Source organism: Mustela putorius, unplaced genomic scaffold (genome assembly GCF_011764305.1).
Source record: "Mustela putorius furo isolate JIRA1106 unplaced genomic scaffold, ASM1176430v1.1 tig00003845_pilon_pilon_pilon, whole genome shotgun sequence".
Classification (NCBI taxonomy): Eukaryota; Metazoa; Chordata; class Mammalia; order Carnivora; family Mustelidae; genus Mustela; species Mustela putorius.
Genome location: NW_025421998.1, coordinates 38138593 through 38155019, shown reverse-complemented (window position 1 = coordinate 38155019; position 16427 = coordinate 38138593). Strand labels below are relative to the sequence as shown.

Below are 16427 nucleotides of genomic sequence, written 5' to 3'. Positions count from 1 at the left end.
TTCAGAGGTTTTTAAAAAATAAAGAGCAGAGGAAGAGGGAAGAGTTAGAATGTGGAGTCAAAGAGCATTTTCCTCAGAACTATGACCCTACAGCATGTTGGTATCTGATTGCATTATTCCAGAAAAGAAGACTAGATGGGTGTTGCAGGAGAGAAAGTTGCAATGGAGGCCAAAATCCTTGAAAAGGGAAGAAAGGGGGTGGATGACCTTTAGTGAAGCAGGAAACACTTCTTTCATGGTAACAGGAGAGAAGGGAGACATAGGTATACAGAGGCACCTCCTGTCCGGCTTTGCTCAGGTGTCCCCTTAACAGTGAAACTTCTGATTCCCGTTCTTTAAATGGCACCTCAGTCCTCCTCCTTACATTTCTTCTGTGGTTTATTCTTTTCCATAGAATATGTGCATATCCTTAATGCATACCTGCATCACCCCATCACCCACAGCGGTAGTGATGTGTTTTACTGTTCTCTAGCACACACAGCTGGTAGTCAATAAGTGCCTGTGAGTGCCCAGAATGAATGAACGTCACAGTGATGTCCTTTCTGAGCTGCGAGCTCAGGAGCGTTGCTTGGAGATGGAGATGCTTGAAATCCAGGTGTTTGAAGGTGACACACAGTGGCAGCCCGGTGAAAATGAACTTAGACCTTAGGGGTTCTAATCACAACACTTTCTTCCTTTCGTGCCTTTCTGCCTGAGTCACGGCGATCACATTACTGAACCCCTCTGAGCCATAGGGATTAGAACCTTGTTGGCACAAAGTCAGCATTCATCAAAGCCCGGCTCTCTTTTCCCACAGCTCTTCATTTCCACCAACAGGCATGCTCTCCGCCTCTTGCCAGGTCTGGGCAGCTGCTCTCCATCTCCTCTCTTTAAAGTCTCCCAGGAGAGCACGCAGCTCCTGGTCTCTGGCGCTGATCCCAAGCCAGTGCCCTCGGTGCTGCAGGACGGGAGGGGAGGGGCGGGGAGGCTGAGCATGAGCGGCCCCAGTTAGGCTCAGGTGGCACACAGGCCAGTCTCCCGCCGTCTGGGTTATCAGCCCAGTCCTCTGTTCCCGTCTGAGCCATGGCGAAGCTGATGCTGCTCACCCTCCTGGGACTGGGACTGGCACTCTTCAGAGATCACCGGGCTTCTTATCAGTAAGTTGGGTTGTGGTGAGCTGCAGCCCAGGTCCTTACCACCCCACCAACCCCAGGACTCCCCTGATATTGGGGTGTAGTCTTTTAACTGAAAGTCCACCCAGGTAAGTTTTAGACACACAGCCTGCAGGTTGAAAACATGTCCTTGTTCACCATCTGATAGATGGAGGAAGGAGACACATCACGCGGGTGTGATGGCCAAGTCAATGGCATACACAGATGGATTTTTCATGAAGATCCCTGCTTGGCTACAGAATCCCTTCTTATTCTCGCTTCAAGATAGATCACCAGACCAGGGATCTCCCCTGAAAATTGTGTCAGTTACGGAAGGAGCTGCCCGGTCATGGCCGTAAATCTTTCCCAGACTGGGGATTCTCAATTTGAGGCCACAGGGAGACAAAAATGCATGGGGAGTAGAGCAGGAGAGCAAACACACCCTGGGAGGTCCTGCCACTAACTCTTAGGTACTCCAGTTGGGTAGGGGCAGGGCAGGGGGAGCAAAGAACCCTGGCACTGGCATTTGATGTCCTGGATTCTCCTCTGCCCCTTCCATTATGGGATCTTGGGCAAATCACTTTCCTTTTCGAACACTTTCTGCTTCAACAAGCCTGAACCAATAAGACACATTCATCCTGCCTGGGACACAGTAACGATTCAATGAACGTTAGTGCTCTGATTTCCTTAAAGTACTTATAAACCCTTAGGTACTGTAGAAGGGGGGAGGGCGTTGGTTTTTAATAATATTTCAGTAGTTTCACTGTAACTTCGCAGGGGTTCAAAGTCTAGAGAACATTCTAATTCCTAAGGTTTTAGTCAATATCTTGTTATTTACTTTGAAGTAAAACATTACTAAAAACCAAATTGAACATTTTAACCTTTTAAAAACTTTTATGACCTTTTTTAACCTTTTAAAAACTTTTACTTTCTTTCAGAATAATTTTTTTTACAAACTATTAGTTTTTTCTCTTCTAATTGTTGATTATTTTTATAATCACAAACTATTAGAGAAAAGTAACAGTGATTTGGGTTTCAAATCATGTAAAAATTACAGTTTGAGGATTTTCATTAAACATAGTACTATTTGATGCTACAGGAAAAACTCTATATATTATTATATCTATTTTATTTAATACATATATATTATACATATTAATACATATATACATATAGGCATATGTATATATATCTTCCTCCAGCATATGTGTGGGTCGTGGTATTATCCTGGGATGAAAATATATGAGATATAAAGATCTAACACCCCTTCTGGGCTTTATCCTTTCAATTCTGCCTCTGTACCTGGGTTTATTCTGTTCCCACTTTTCCAAAAATTCCACACCAAGATGTCTTCTGAAGGATTAACGATCTACCCAGAAGGAGTGAGGGTCTGTCTTTTTGATTTGCCTTCCTTAATTTACTCTGAGAATGGAAACTGTAGGCATTTTGCTTATGTTTTTATGTAAAAGCATAGCTTTACTACTCCAACCCTGAAAAGTTTCTCTCTCAACATGTTGTCTTAGCTTATGTGTTTGAACCTTAGTATTTCCCCACATTTGTTCCTTAGAATATGAGCCACAAGACTTGCTCCACAAAAACAAAACAACAAAAACCAAAAACAAAAAACAAAAAGCACATCCCTTGGACATATCAATTTTTGAAATGTTGTCTATTGTAGCCTTTTCCTGGAGATTGGCAATGCACTCTGGCATAATGAAAGCTTTTGAAAAATCCTTCAGCTACAAAAAACATTCTGGTTTTAGAATGGAAGGGGGATCTAGAAGAACCCGGGGAATGGGAGCAATGTAGGGCCAAGAGGATGATGGTTATGGAGATGGAGGACAGAAGAAACCCAGATAGGAGAAGGAAGGGAAATTGCACCCACTATTTGAAAGGCCGTAACCTTCAGTCCTCAGAGGAGCTGTGGACCAGATGCACGAGCACTGGCTGGGAGCTCGATCTCGTGGCACAATCCTGACCCTCACCCCGCACTACTGAATCTGAATCAGCACTATTTAACGAGCTCCCTGGAGGGATTTGTATGCACTTCTTTAAAGAACACTCAAATCCCACATCGCCCACGTTTGAGCCAGATCAAGAGATCCTGGAGGATCTGTAAATTACCTCTGTTACCATTCAGAGGAAAGGCCCTTGACTCCCAGAGAAGATCGTGAATCTGCCCAAGGAAGAGATTATGTTCTGAGACCTGCATGCAGACCCCCACGGTGGAAACAACCTTTGTTCTTCAGAGATCCAGTAGACAGGAGGGGGGCAGGTTCACGTGAGATTCTACTGGTCTGGGCCTGGAGAGAACTCGTGGAAGGATTTAAAAGGTGTCTTGGAGGGGTTCCCTGAGTCCTTTGAGGTGGTAAGAGCCCCTAGGAAGGAACTGAGAGACATCCTCTGGATCAGTAGTCTCCCCTGGCCAGCTCTGTAGTCGGCTGTTGTGACCTGGCAGGGCGTGGTCAACCAAGGAATGCCTTGGACTAGCCTCTAAGCAGCACACTGGGGGTGCGGAATGTTGCAGCCCCTCATCTCTAGGGCAACTCCTCCATTCCTAATTTGCTGCTCGTAACATGTGAGACCACTGTTCCCCTTCATTAGAAGGAGCCTACAAAGCTAGTGTTAGCATTTCTGTCACGCACCACACCCACTCCACATTCCGCACCGTGGTGGGAAGAGGGCACTTGTGGATTCCAGCAGACCTGGGCTGAATGCCACTTCTGCAACTTCCAAGTCACTTTACCAGGCTGAGCCTGTCTCTCCACCTAAAACTTATGGGATGATAGTACAGATCGTAGTAGGATAAATATAAAATCTGGCTCATGAAAGAGACTCTGTAAATGTTAGCTTTATTTTTGGCCTCTGCTATTGCAAAAATCCACCTGTGAATGATCCCCCTAATGAGTGATATTTGAATATATATTAGGATAATACCTCATGTGACCCTAGGCTAAGGACGAATGAATAACTCTTCAGCCTTCCCTATCGATACAACTGACACCGCTTTCTCCATCTGATGCACCAGCCTCATAATTCCACAAAACAGTTTGGCAGATACCCACAGGTGACCTTCTCTCTGCCGGTGCTGGGTCCTTGCTGGGTCACAGGGATGAATAGAATGCAGTATTCACTCACAGATTTCAGAATTTACTATGAACCTCAAGACCAAAAACCAGTAACTGCAAAACAGTAGGGTCAGAGACTCGATAGATGTGTATGAGGAGGTTCATGAGGATAAAAGAGTTATTAGTCCTATCACAGAAGACCAGGAAGAGCTACAGAAAGGCATGAAGAGGAGTCTTTCTCCTGGGGTTAGGAGGTATGGGCTTTATAGGCGGAGGGAGAAGCAGGAACCAGGGAAAGGAGGTATGAAAGTGATGTATAGAAAAGGGCCCCATATCACAACACCTCATTTCAAATCCCAGCTCTATCCTTTGAAATGAGCATCAACAAGCAAACTACGTAGCTTTTCCGTGCCTCAGTTTTCTTACCTACCAATCAGGGCAAGTAGTAATCGTTGCCTCAAACAGGACGAGAACATTCATCAAGAAAGTTTGTATGAGAGCCCTTAGCATAGCGCTTGGCACCCAGTAGATCCCAGTAAGGAATATTGGAGGAATAAGGAGTGTAGAGTGGCAGAAAGTAGACGGAGAAGGCTGTATATGGCCCCAAGGAAAGTTCCAGAGTGGATTTCCTCATGCGAAAGATCCTCTCAACTAAACTAAAGATCCTCACTTTCTTCTGTGAGAAGCAAGCAGGTATTTGTGAAAAATAATTCCCAGCAGGGACTGTGCGATTTCTGGCCAGACTTCAGAGGCCTGTGAATCAGAACACATCGCAGACATTGAATTTTATCCCTTAAATATGGAGCATTTGGATTTAATCAAGCCCTTGATCAAGCCAATTATCAAGAAATAATTGGGATTAAGATAGAAAAATATGAGCTGGATTATACTAACGTGGGCGGAATTATTTTCTGATGCTCCCCCTGGTTTTAAGCAGCGTTCTCCGTGCATTTGGAGCAGAGGACCCAATGTGAGCTCTACCTTCACGCTTGGGTTCCAATCCCAACTCAGTCACTTCATAAGCTCGTGGATTTGCAAAGCCCCTTAAACTTAGTCATCCATAAAATCGGGGAAATAATACCTCAGGGAGGGGTTTGAAGGTTAAATAAGAGTGATACAGTACCTGGGCTACAGTAGTGATGATTATTCTGTTAAGACATGACTTGTTTTGTGGCCACAGATTTGAACTCGAAGCAACTGAGTGCTGATTTCATGCCTCCTTAGCTATCCTAGGCTCCCGTTGACTGTGATTATTCTACCTTTTCCTGGTCAGAGATTGCCTTCCATGAGAGAGAAGTCTGAATCGGGATAGGGGCTGGTGGGCTCTGCTTCTCACTGTCTTCTGTGATCCCATCAGACTTGATGGGTTTCATGACCAGGCTATGGGACAGTACTTCCCCTGTGCCTTTCGCTCCAAGAAAAGCTAATTTGCCTATCCTTGGTATTTCTCACAAGTCTTGGCCCAGTCCGTGATTTCACATTATTGAATCTTTCCAATGGGACCTGCAACTTTAACATCTTTTGTGCTGTCCTTTGACTCCCTTGGGGGCACTTTACAGGTATTCACTGAGGTTTCCCTAGACCAGTGTTTTTCAAAATGGTGGTTCACAAATCAAATTTAGTAGATTGTGGCCAGCATTTTTAAATGAATGAAATAGAATTGAATAGAAAAGTTAAGAATGTATTATATGTATTAGGATGAGTAGTCTTTTGTGAACCTGTTTTAGGGCGTGTGTGTTTGTGTGTGTGTGTGTGTGTGTGTATTTGACCATTCAAAATGTTTTTCCTAATGAAAAATCCTTCATCGTTTTCCCTTTTATTTCTTTATTGTGAACTTTTGTAATTATAATATCAGATTCCTATTTCTTTAAATACTTGTTAGCTTCTCAGGTCACGGGGACAGATTCCAACTTTCCCTTGAAGTCTCCTTTGTAAATTCAAGTTCATCAGTCAGGGAACCACCCTCTGCTCACAGGCTAGGCCTTCCTCAGCTAATGGTTCATGTCTGGAGCTCTAGCACCTGGCCTTGAGGCTCTCCACTCTGGTTGTGCTTCAGGATAAACTCTGGTTTATCCTGTTAACAATGATGAACAAAGCTGATGGCTAGACCCTTCTCCCAGCCCCTTGGGTCAGACCCTCTCCAAAGGTGGAATTGTTGGCCAGTTCCATGGCCATAGGAACATGTTGCATTTTTTTCTGGATAAAAGGTGGGGCACCCTAAATTCCTATCATTTTATACCATCTCAAGAATTTTATCCAGAGTGTCCCCTAGCCCAACCTCTTCCTATGTGAGACTAAATTATTAGTAAGGCAAGTGAAGACTTTCTCAGCCTATCTTCAGCCAAATAAGATTTCTGGGCATTCTTGGATAATCGTTGCTACTCACTAAGACCGTACTGTATCATTAGTTCTCAAAAAAAACGAACAAACAAACAAACAAACAAAAAACAATTGTTGATTGCTTAAATCTCTTGGCCATGCTGATATTGTGGACAAGTTCTTTTAAATGCCTCAGCCGCAGTCTGGCTCTGCTCAGGGAACCAGGGGATGCATCTTTCCCACATGTGTCCTTTTTGCCTTTGTCCTTTGCTCTGATGTTCTCTGGGATGTTTATGCACTCAGATTTAATAAGTTGCTTGTGTGTGTGTGTGAGAGAGAGAGAGAGAGAGATGTCTTTTAATATGCTGGTCTTGGGTATGATTTTCTGAAGTTATAAATCCTTTAAGCACACCTGTGTTTTTCAAGGGACACACCCCAAAGCAGATGCCCAGTCCGGCTTTGGAGCCAGATTGGGCAGATGGGTAGGAGGCCCATCTGTCAGCAGCCCTAAAACATCAATGGAGTAAATTGGAACCATGTTGCTGTTTAACCCAAATTTCCACATAGGACTCCTTACGCAGCTGATGAAATAGTCCCTATTCCTGCCAAAGTGCGCAGAGCTCTGGAGAGGACACGATGTGTTTCCTCTGTGGATCAGTTCACCTCGGCTAAATAAATACTGAATGTACCCATGAAGCCCCACAGGTCTTCCTCTGGCCTCGTCTGGTAGAATCACTCAGACTCCAGGGACAGCTCACCCCGGGCTTGAAACTCGGGCAAAGTGTGAATTACTGAGGAGAACTTTATTGGCAGCTAACTTTTGCAACTTAGTTGTAATTTCTGAATAGTTTTATTCTTTTTTTTTTCTCCCCCAGAACACGACTTAATGCCTTCCGAGAAATAACACCGGTTGAACTTCCTAACTGTAATTTAGTTAAAGGAATAGGTAAGTATGAAAGGGAAAGAAGTATCTCATCGAAACTTGTTGAAACTTGCAGTATTATCTTGCTACTGATTTGATTAATACACCTGTTTAATTTTGTTCAAAAAAAAAAGAACCACAAACCAGTAGAGAGTGATGTTAGTAGTTAATTATAAATACCAATGTACTCAACTTTTGACTTCACTAACATATGGCCAAAGTATTGATGATTTTTCATAGTTTGCTTTTGTTTGGTCAGTTTAGCAAAAACAGTAGTGGGAACAGTGTTCGATTTTACAGTAATATAACCTGACGACATCCCAGGAGAGGGACAGGGGATGGAGAAAAAGCAGTGAGTAAAGGGACAAATTTTAAAAAGCTCTTACACACCTTGGCAGTTACCACAAGGCTTTCCCTCATCCATCTCTCTTTTAAATATTGGGGAGGAATATTTTTTCCCAGAAGTTCTCAGCAGATTTCCCCTCAGATCTCATTAGTCAGAGATGGACAACAGGCTGGTGCCCTAGCTGCAAAGGAAGCTGGGAAAGTAATTATTGGGCTTCCGTTGTGGAAGGCAAGCCCCGTCAGCAAAGATAAAAGGCTAAGGGAATAGCAACTGGTAGGCATCCAACAGGGAGTGTCACAGAGCTCAAGTTCCCATCTAGTTTCCACCAACCACCTTTGTTATTTGAGGACAATTTGTTTCAGATCCACACTTTTGTTATGTTTTGTTTTGCTATGTTTAGAATTATTTATCTCTGTTGACTAAGGTTGGAAAGGCTAGACCATATGACTTACTCAGTCACATCAATAAGGTTAGCCAGCTATCTTACAGTGCAATCTTTCTCTAGAAAATAAATGATATTGATATTAGATATCACTTGATATTTGAAAAACAAACATCTCCACTAAGAGTATCAATATAAAATCAAAAATCTCCTTTGTCTCTAGGTTGATTGAGATTTTTAAAATGTACATGTAAAGTATAATTAACTTGGTGGTACTTTACTGATGGCTATAATTAATAGTAGATGTGTATCTTGCATATGAAATGTATCCTCATTTTACCTGAAGCGTTTGGAATCTGCCTATGTTTCCAATATGGTTCTCAAAGAATTTATTGGATTTGGAATTAATAGGTATTGGTAGTTTAAACTGTGTCTTTAACAAAACAGCAAGCTGTTTTCAAATTATTGTCCCTTTTATAAATTTTGTGAATTTCCATGAACTTTATGTAAGACATTTCAGACTCTGAGGAAAAAGTTCTAGTCCATGAATTTAAAAAATACATATTAAAAGTAAATTTTAATTATACATAATTATATCAACATCTTCTAATTTTTATGGAATCATATTAGTCAATTTGAATAAGTAAATGTAAGAGTTAATTATTCTGTGGGCGCCTGGGTGGCTCAGTGGGTTAAGGCCTCTGCCTTGGGCTCAGGTCATGATCTCAGGGTCCTGGGATGGAGCCCTGCATCGGGCTCTCTGCTCAGCAGGGAGCCTGCTTCCTTCTCTCTCTCTGCCTGCCTCTCTGCCTACTTGTGATCTCTGTCTGTCAAATAAATAAATAAAATCTTTAAAAAAAAGAGTTAACTATTCTGAATCTATTAGATAAGAACTAAATATGTAGCCCCATTTTCCAGTTAAGAGCAATAAAGAAAACGATCACAGCTCTCTGTAATGGTCTGTAACAATCTGTATTCAGTATTCTCTTCTCTGGCAGAAACTGGCTCTGAAGACTTGGAGATTCTTCCTAATGGGCTGGCTTTCATTAGTTCTGTAAGTGTTTTTCTTCTTTTACAGTGCTCTACACCATTTTCTAGATCCAACAGCTCAAGTCTTGTTTAAGCTTGCTATTTACCAACACTCACCTTCAAATAAAATAAGCAGCCATATGGCTCAAAAAGCAAAGTGTATATATGTCCTACACTGGTGTTAAAATTATTGCCGTATGCCTTCTATGCATATTTGTACTCCTGTGTGTACACTGAACTTGAATATTACTTCATCTTCCATTGTGGCAAATTGTGAGTCCAATGAATTCAAGAATGGCTTTCCATCAATGGTCTATCACTGGAAGGATTTAAGTGGCAGAGTCAAATATTTACTGAATTAGGTGTATTTTTTTTTATATATACCCCTTCACATGTCATTTTAATTTTACTTTTTTCTTTTACACTTTTCAAAATGATCCCTTTAATCTAAAATTATTGATAGGCCATCCCACAATTTCCACACTTTGAAGAGTAAAGCCACCATATTTATTGAACCTCTTCTGCATACAGACCACTGTGGTAGTGACATAGCTCAAAACAAAAGAAGTCAACTCCTTTCGCTGCCTGTTGTAATTTATTTAGTCCAGTTTTCTCCTATGAAGTTGGAGGACAAGTCATCCTCTCCGGCAGTGTCTTGCAATCCCCCCCTTTTAAAAGCAACAGAATAACATATTCTAAGCAAAATCTATATGGGACACCAACATCAAAAAAACAAAACAAAACAACCCAGCTTTGTTGCTCTAATTGAAGGCTAAGAAAGAAGTTATTTCTGGATTCACTAGACATCCCCTAAAACTCTGTCCCTGAGATGCTTCCAAGGAACCTGCCAGGAGACGTTCTAAAAGCCCGTGTTCTATCAGTATTCCTTGCCTGTATGACTGAAGCCCATTAGCAATTTCCCGTTTGATCTATTTCTCCATTTTTTACCTTACTCATGATTTTGGAGCTGTGGTATGGGACACACATGGCTTTGCTGTCATGGAAAGTGTCCAAGCCAGTGTGTTGTGTGGAGTGGCCTGGTGCAGCCTCTGAATTCCAGAAGCCCTCATGGGCCTATTGCACAAGCCAACCAAGAGGCTTCCCGTGTGGCCCTGTGACTCGAAGCAGACAGTAGGAACCCAGGTACCGTCTACCACCTCGATCAGCTTTTGGAGTAGGTGTAATGTGCCTTTTTTTTTTTTCTTCATGTTTTATAAGGGATTAAAATATCCTGGAATAAAGAGCTTTGCACCTGATCAACCTGGCAAAATTCTTCTAATGGACCTGAATGAAGAAGATCCAACAGTGTTAGAACTGAGGGTCATTGGAAGTAACTTTGATCAGTCTTCATTTAACCCTCATGGGATTAGCACATTCACAGATGAAGGTAACACTATTTAATGTTCATGAAAAACAAAACTAAAATTTAAAAAATGTTAGTGAATATTTCCTCTCATTCAACTACAGTATAATCATGATTAATGTTACTCTTCTGTTAAACATATCCCCTATGTTAATGAAATATAATATTTTAACCCCTCTGATGCTTGAGAACACTTAAATACTTAAGATTTGTAATGCATTTACTTTTTAAAATACTGGCATTCACATTATCCCTATAATGACGATAGCAATAATATTTCGCCCTGATCACTAGAGGTTTTCCATTTTAAACAATTTTCCAGATCCAGAAATTTACAGGGATGGATTTTTCTAATGGAAGTCATCAGCAACCCAGAGATCCACTGACAGAAAGTCACTGTGATCAGTTTTCTCTCAGCTCTGTCACCTTCCAGGCCTTTCTGCCCACTGGTACCTTTGTTTTGTCTTCAAACTACTTCTCCACATTTCAAAGCTATTAACATATCGCCCCCATCCCTCATGCTGTCTTTCCATTTCCTCCTTTTTATATGCAGCCGTTTCCTGGGTCTCCACGTGAGTCCTGAACCCCCACTGCACACAGAAAACCCTGCAGGATCTGACACCAACTGCATTTATTTTCTTTTTACCTTTTGACCCCTTGTTTCTCCTGTCCTTCTCTCCCTACCTCTGGCAACCACCAATCCATGAACTTTGCATTGCGCTTTTTAGGTTTTAATTGTACATATAAAAGAGATCACATGCTTTAGTTTAGCATGGTGCCCTTAAGGTCCATCCATGTTGTCACAAAAGGCAGGATTTTTTGTTCCTTTTTTATGGGTGAATAATATTTGTGTGTGTGTCTGTGTGTGTGTGTGTTCATCATTGATGGACACTGACATTGTTTCCATGTCGTGACTACTATAAATAATGCTGCCGTGGACATGGGGGAGCATATATGTTTTCAAGGTAGTGTTTTGGGTTTTTTTAGATCAATACCCAGAATGGAATTCTTGGGCTGTATGGTAGTTATCTCTTTAAATTCTTCAAGAAAACTCCACAGTGTTTTCCAGAGTGGTTACACCAGTTTGCATTCCCAAGAAGAGTGCACAAGGGTTCCTTTTCCACCACATCCTCACCAACACTTGTTATTTTGGTCTTTTTGATAATAGACATTCTAACAAGAGTGAGATGGTATCTCGTTATTGTTTTGATTTGTATTCCCTGGATGATTAATGATGTTGAGCATCTTTTCTTGTTGCTATTGACTATCCCTGTCTTCTTTGGAAAAATATCTTATTCAGATTCTCTGCCTATTTTATTTTATTTTTTTAAGATTTATTTATTGGGGTACCTGGGTAGCTCATTTGGTTAAGCAGCTGTCTTCATCTCAGGTCATGATCCCAGGGTCCTGGGGTGGAGCTTTGCATGGGGTGGGGGGTCCCTGCTCAGTGGGGAGCCTGCTTCTCCTTCTTCCTCTGCCCCTCCCCCTGCTTGTGCTCTCTCTCTCTCTCTCTCTCTCTCCCTTTCTCTCAAAGAAATAAATAAAATCTTTTAAAAATTTACTTATTTATTTCTTTGAGAGAGAGATTGAACATGAGTGGGGGTAGGGGCAGAGGGAGGGAGAGAAAAATCCTCAATCAGACTCTTTGCTGAGCATGGAGCTCAACACAGGGCTCTAGTCTAGGACCCCGAGGTCGTGACCTGAGCCGAAATCAAAAGTTGGTCACTTAATAGGCTGAACCATCCATACATACCTCTTCTGCCCAATTTAAAATCAGAGTATTTATTTGTTTGCTTTTGCTCTTGAGTTAAATCAATTTTTCATATATTTTGGATATTGGTTCCTTATCAGATACATGATTTGCAAATATCCCTTTCCATTCAGTAGGTTGCTTTTCCATTTTGTTGATGGCTTCCTTTGCTGTACAGAAACTTTTTTTTTTTCAAGAATTTAATTTTTTTATTTGACAGAGATCACAGGTAGGCAGAGTGGCAGGCAGAGAGAGGATGGGAGGCAGGCTCCCTGCAGAGCAGAGAGCCCAATGCGGAGCCTGATCCCAGGACCCCCGGATCATGACCTGAGCTGAAGGCAGAGGCTTTAACCCACTGAGCCATCCAGGCACCCCCAGAAGATTTTTAATTTGATATAGTTCTACTTGTTTATTTTTGCTTTCGTTGCTTTTGCTTTTGGTGTCCAGTTTAAAAGAAACATTGCCAAGATCTGTGCCAAATAACTTATTGCCTATGTTTTTTTCTAGGAGTTTTATGGTTTCAGGTTTTCTATTCAAGTCTTTAATCTGTTTTGAGTTAACTTCTGTGTATGGTGTTAAGATAATGGTCAAGTTTCATTCTTTTGTGTGTGGCTGTCCAGTTTTCCCAATGTGATTTATTGAAGAGACCATCCTCTCTCCATGGTATATTCTATATTCTTGGCTCATTTGTCATAAATCAATTGACCATATATGTGTAGGTTTATTTCTGGGCTCTCTGTTCTGTTCCACTGAAGTATGTGTCTGTTTTTATGCCAGTAGCACAGTTTGAATTACTATAGCTTTGTAATATAGTTAGAAATCAGGGAGTATGATGCCTCCAGCCTTGCTCTTCTTTTCATGATTGCTTTGGCTTTGGGTTTTTTGTTTTGTTTTGTTTTGTTTGTTTGTTTGTTTTTTGTAGTTTCATACAAGCTTCAAGGGTGTATGTTCTATCTCCGTGAGAAATGGCATCAGAATTCTGATAGGGATTGCCCTGACTGTGTTGATTGCTGTTTTGACATTTTAATGTTCATTCTTCCCATCCATGAGCACGGAGTAGCTCTCCATTTGTTTGTGTCTTCTTCAGTTTCTTTCACTAATGTCTTACAGTTTTCAATATATAGGTCTTTCCCTTCCTTGCTTAACTTTTTTCTTAAATAATTTATTCTTTTTGATGCACTTGTAAATGGGATTATATTATTTCTCTTTTGTGTATTGATTTTGTATCCTGCAACTTCACTGAATTGGTTTGTTGGTTTTAACAGCGGGGAGTTTTAAAGAGCCTAATGACCAGACCCCAGTGCCAAATATTCTGACTCCGTCAGTCTGAGGCAGGCCTGGGTGGTAGGACTTGTTAAAAGTTCTCCAGGTGATAAAATGTAAAGCTACGGTTGAGAAACCCCTCTGTCGGTCGCGGCCTCCCTCTCCTCAGCTGACAGTCCTCCCGACCACCTTTCTTCCAGAATTTCCCCATTGTGGGCGACTAAAACCGCTGCCTTGAAAGTTGTCAGCAACGTCCTCACTGACAGGCCTTCTCTCTCCCAGGTCGCCTATCTCCCTTCCTCCCTTCCCTCCTTCCTCCACCTCATTTATGCTGTTGACCACTTTCTCCTTCAAGTGCTTCTCCCCAATACCCCAATATACTTATCGAGCTTAGTTCTGATCCTACCGCGATACCCACCCACCCCGCCCCCATTCATTCATTGTGTTGTCACGCATTTCAAATTTTCTGAACATTCCCCAAAACACTGATCTTTTATCTCCTCTTCATTTGCTCTAGTTCAGACAGTTCAACCAAGTCACACCTGCTAACTGTTCCTGCTTTCGGGGAGAATTCCATTAATCGGGCATTCCATTCCCTCAAACTGACTAGATTATTCTATTTGAGTTCCTCTCCTATAGCTGCTTTAAACTCAACAGGTTGAAAGCTGATTTTCCATCCTTTTATCTTTCCTTCTTTACCTTCCTACCCCATATGATGTCTCTTCTCTGTATACATATATAGGCCCCTTTCAGTGATCTCTCCACCCACATAGCAACATTGTATTTTATTTTGCAAACATTACGTGCAAAGAAATATACTGTTGGGTACGTGTATGCTTTTAAAAATAAAAGGGAGTCGTATTACCCAAACCCTTCTATAAAGTGCTTCCACATTTGATATTGCATTATGGACTCCTGTCTATGACGTGCATTTAGAGCTCCCCTGCAATGGATTCCTCCCCTGTTCAGGATTCAGATGCCTGGGAGTGCAGCAATATAGCTCTTCTGCTGATGGATAGTCAGCCTGTTTCTGCCTTTATGTTCATCGTGAACAGTGCCAAAATAACCATTCCTGTGTATATATCTTCTGTTGAGCATTTCCTTAGGATAAATGCCTAGAGGTAAAATCTGCCACACAGAATATGAAGCTGGGTTTCAGTGCTCACTTCAGTGTTTGATTTCTGACTTCCCCATTCCTCAGCCATCATTAGGGACTTTTGATACTTCCTGTCACTTCTTGTCAACGCCATCCTTCTGGCCCTGTCTCTTCTCTCCCTACACCTGGAATACTGCTGTTAGTGTAAGGTCATGTTACCCCTTGTCTCTAAGGCCCCAGTAAGTAAGCCCTGGGTCCTTACCCTGAGCCCTAACAAGACTGGCCTTGGCTACCTACTTTTATGGCTGCAGGCTTCCCACTTTTTTCTTTCACTCCATCTACTCCATCCACAACCTCACTATTAAGAGATAAGGTCCTGCCTCAGGCCCTTTGCACATTCTCTTCCCTCACCTGGGAATGCTCTTTCTCCAGATACTTACGTGATTTGGTCTCCTATATCATTTAGGTTTCTGCTTTAACATCACTTCAGAACTTCCCTGATGGCCATTCTTTTATCTAGTCTTATTTTCCCTTTGTAGCACTTAATACCAACTAAAATAAACACTTGTTTATCCAATGGTCTAACTACCAGGAGCCTCCTGGTTGGCTTCTCTGTTTAAATCTCTTCCACTCAACCTACTAAACTTTGCACTGTTTTTCTTTCAGTACCAATTTGGTCACATCAAAGGTTTCCAAAGACTTGCTGCTTCTTAAGGCAAGACTGTAATAATCTAACTTCACTTGCCAACTCTAATCACACCATCTTGACCACTTAGATTGATCTCTTTTATGTCTTAAAGCGGGACTGATTCACGGAAGCTGCCTCCTCTTTGATAGCATCTCTCAGGTGTTCTTTTTATGGAATTTATCATTTTACACTGTGTGAGTTATATCTCAGCACACCTTCTCCCGTTGGTGTTTTCCACACCAGCTATCTCTTTTATCTCAACTGTGCGTCTTGCTGAGACCATTTGCAATAGAAAGCTTAACAAGCTCTTTGGAGTTTTAGCATCAAGCCTTGCTCATTCTTAAGTTGAGAATCTTTCTCCCCCCTGTGGTGTTTGGAGGTGTTTAGAGACTGTCACTAGTCCTTCCTTTAGCCATTTTTTCTTTGAAGCAATCACAAGTGCTTCTCTCTACAAGGACATGAAAATATTCCATCTGCCTGACACCCTAAGTACTAGTTGGAGGTGGGTTGAAATTGCTCTTCGGAGACAGGGCTGACAGCTGAGAGCTCAGTTAATGTTTCGATTTTTGTTTTTAATCTCTTCTCAGATAATACCGTGTACCTGCTGGTGGTGAACCATCCAGATTTTAAGTCCACAGTTGAGTTGTTCAAATTTCAAGAAGAAGAAAAATCACTTTTGCATCTGAAAACCATCAAACACAAACTTCTGCCTAAGTATTGAGATATACCATATTTCTATTTCCCTTTAACACCAGTGGGTGGTTAATTCACCGCTGGTTTTTCCTTCCAGCCAGAATGGGAGGGGCAGATAATGGCTGGTTGACTCTCCTTTCTAATCATCACAAACACTTCCAAATGTTCTTCTGCAGATACTTTTGAGGATTCAGATCTCTGAGAGAGACCCTTTCTCTTCCTCTTTCACTTCCCAGGCTGGCTGGGTGCTGAATTATGGCTCCCAGGCTCAGAATGGCCTTCAAGCTGTTATTAAGACGTAACTCTGTTCTTCTCCAAAACCAGTCTTTGTATTTCAAACCCACACCAATTTCACAGACAATTCCTACATCATGAGCT

At 41.7% G+C, this 16427-nt stretch overlaps 1 protein-coding gene across 2 annotated transcripts in view; it reads left to right on the top strand.

Moving 5' to 3' along the window:
- Nucleotides 1–887: 887 nt before the first annotated feature.
- PON1 (paraoxonase 1) overlaps nucleotides 888–16427 on the top strand; it is a 31897-nt gene continuing 16357 nt past the window's right edge. Inside the window, exons 1-5 of one of the 2 annotated variants that reach the window (XM_004767851.3) lie at nucleotides 888–1136; nucleotides 7393–7463; nucleotides 9148–9221; nucleotides 10415–10583; nucleotides 15944–16070. In XM_004767851.3, the coding sequence (XP_004767908.1) occupies nucleotides 1063–1136; nucleotides 7393–7463; nucleotides 9148–9221; nucleotides 10415–10583; nucleotides 15944–16070 (515 nt within the window). In that variant the 5' untranslated portion in view covers nucleotides 888–1062. The remainder of the gene's footprint in view (nucleotides 1137–7392; nucleotides 7464–9147; nucleotides 9222–10414; nucleotides 10584–15943; nucleotides 16071–16427) is intronic. The other variant, XM_004767852.3, reaches the window with a different exon arrangement.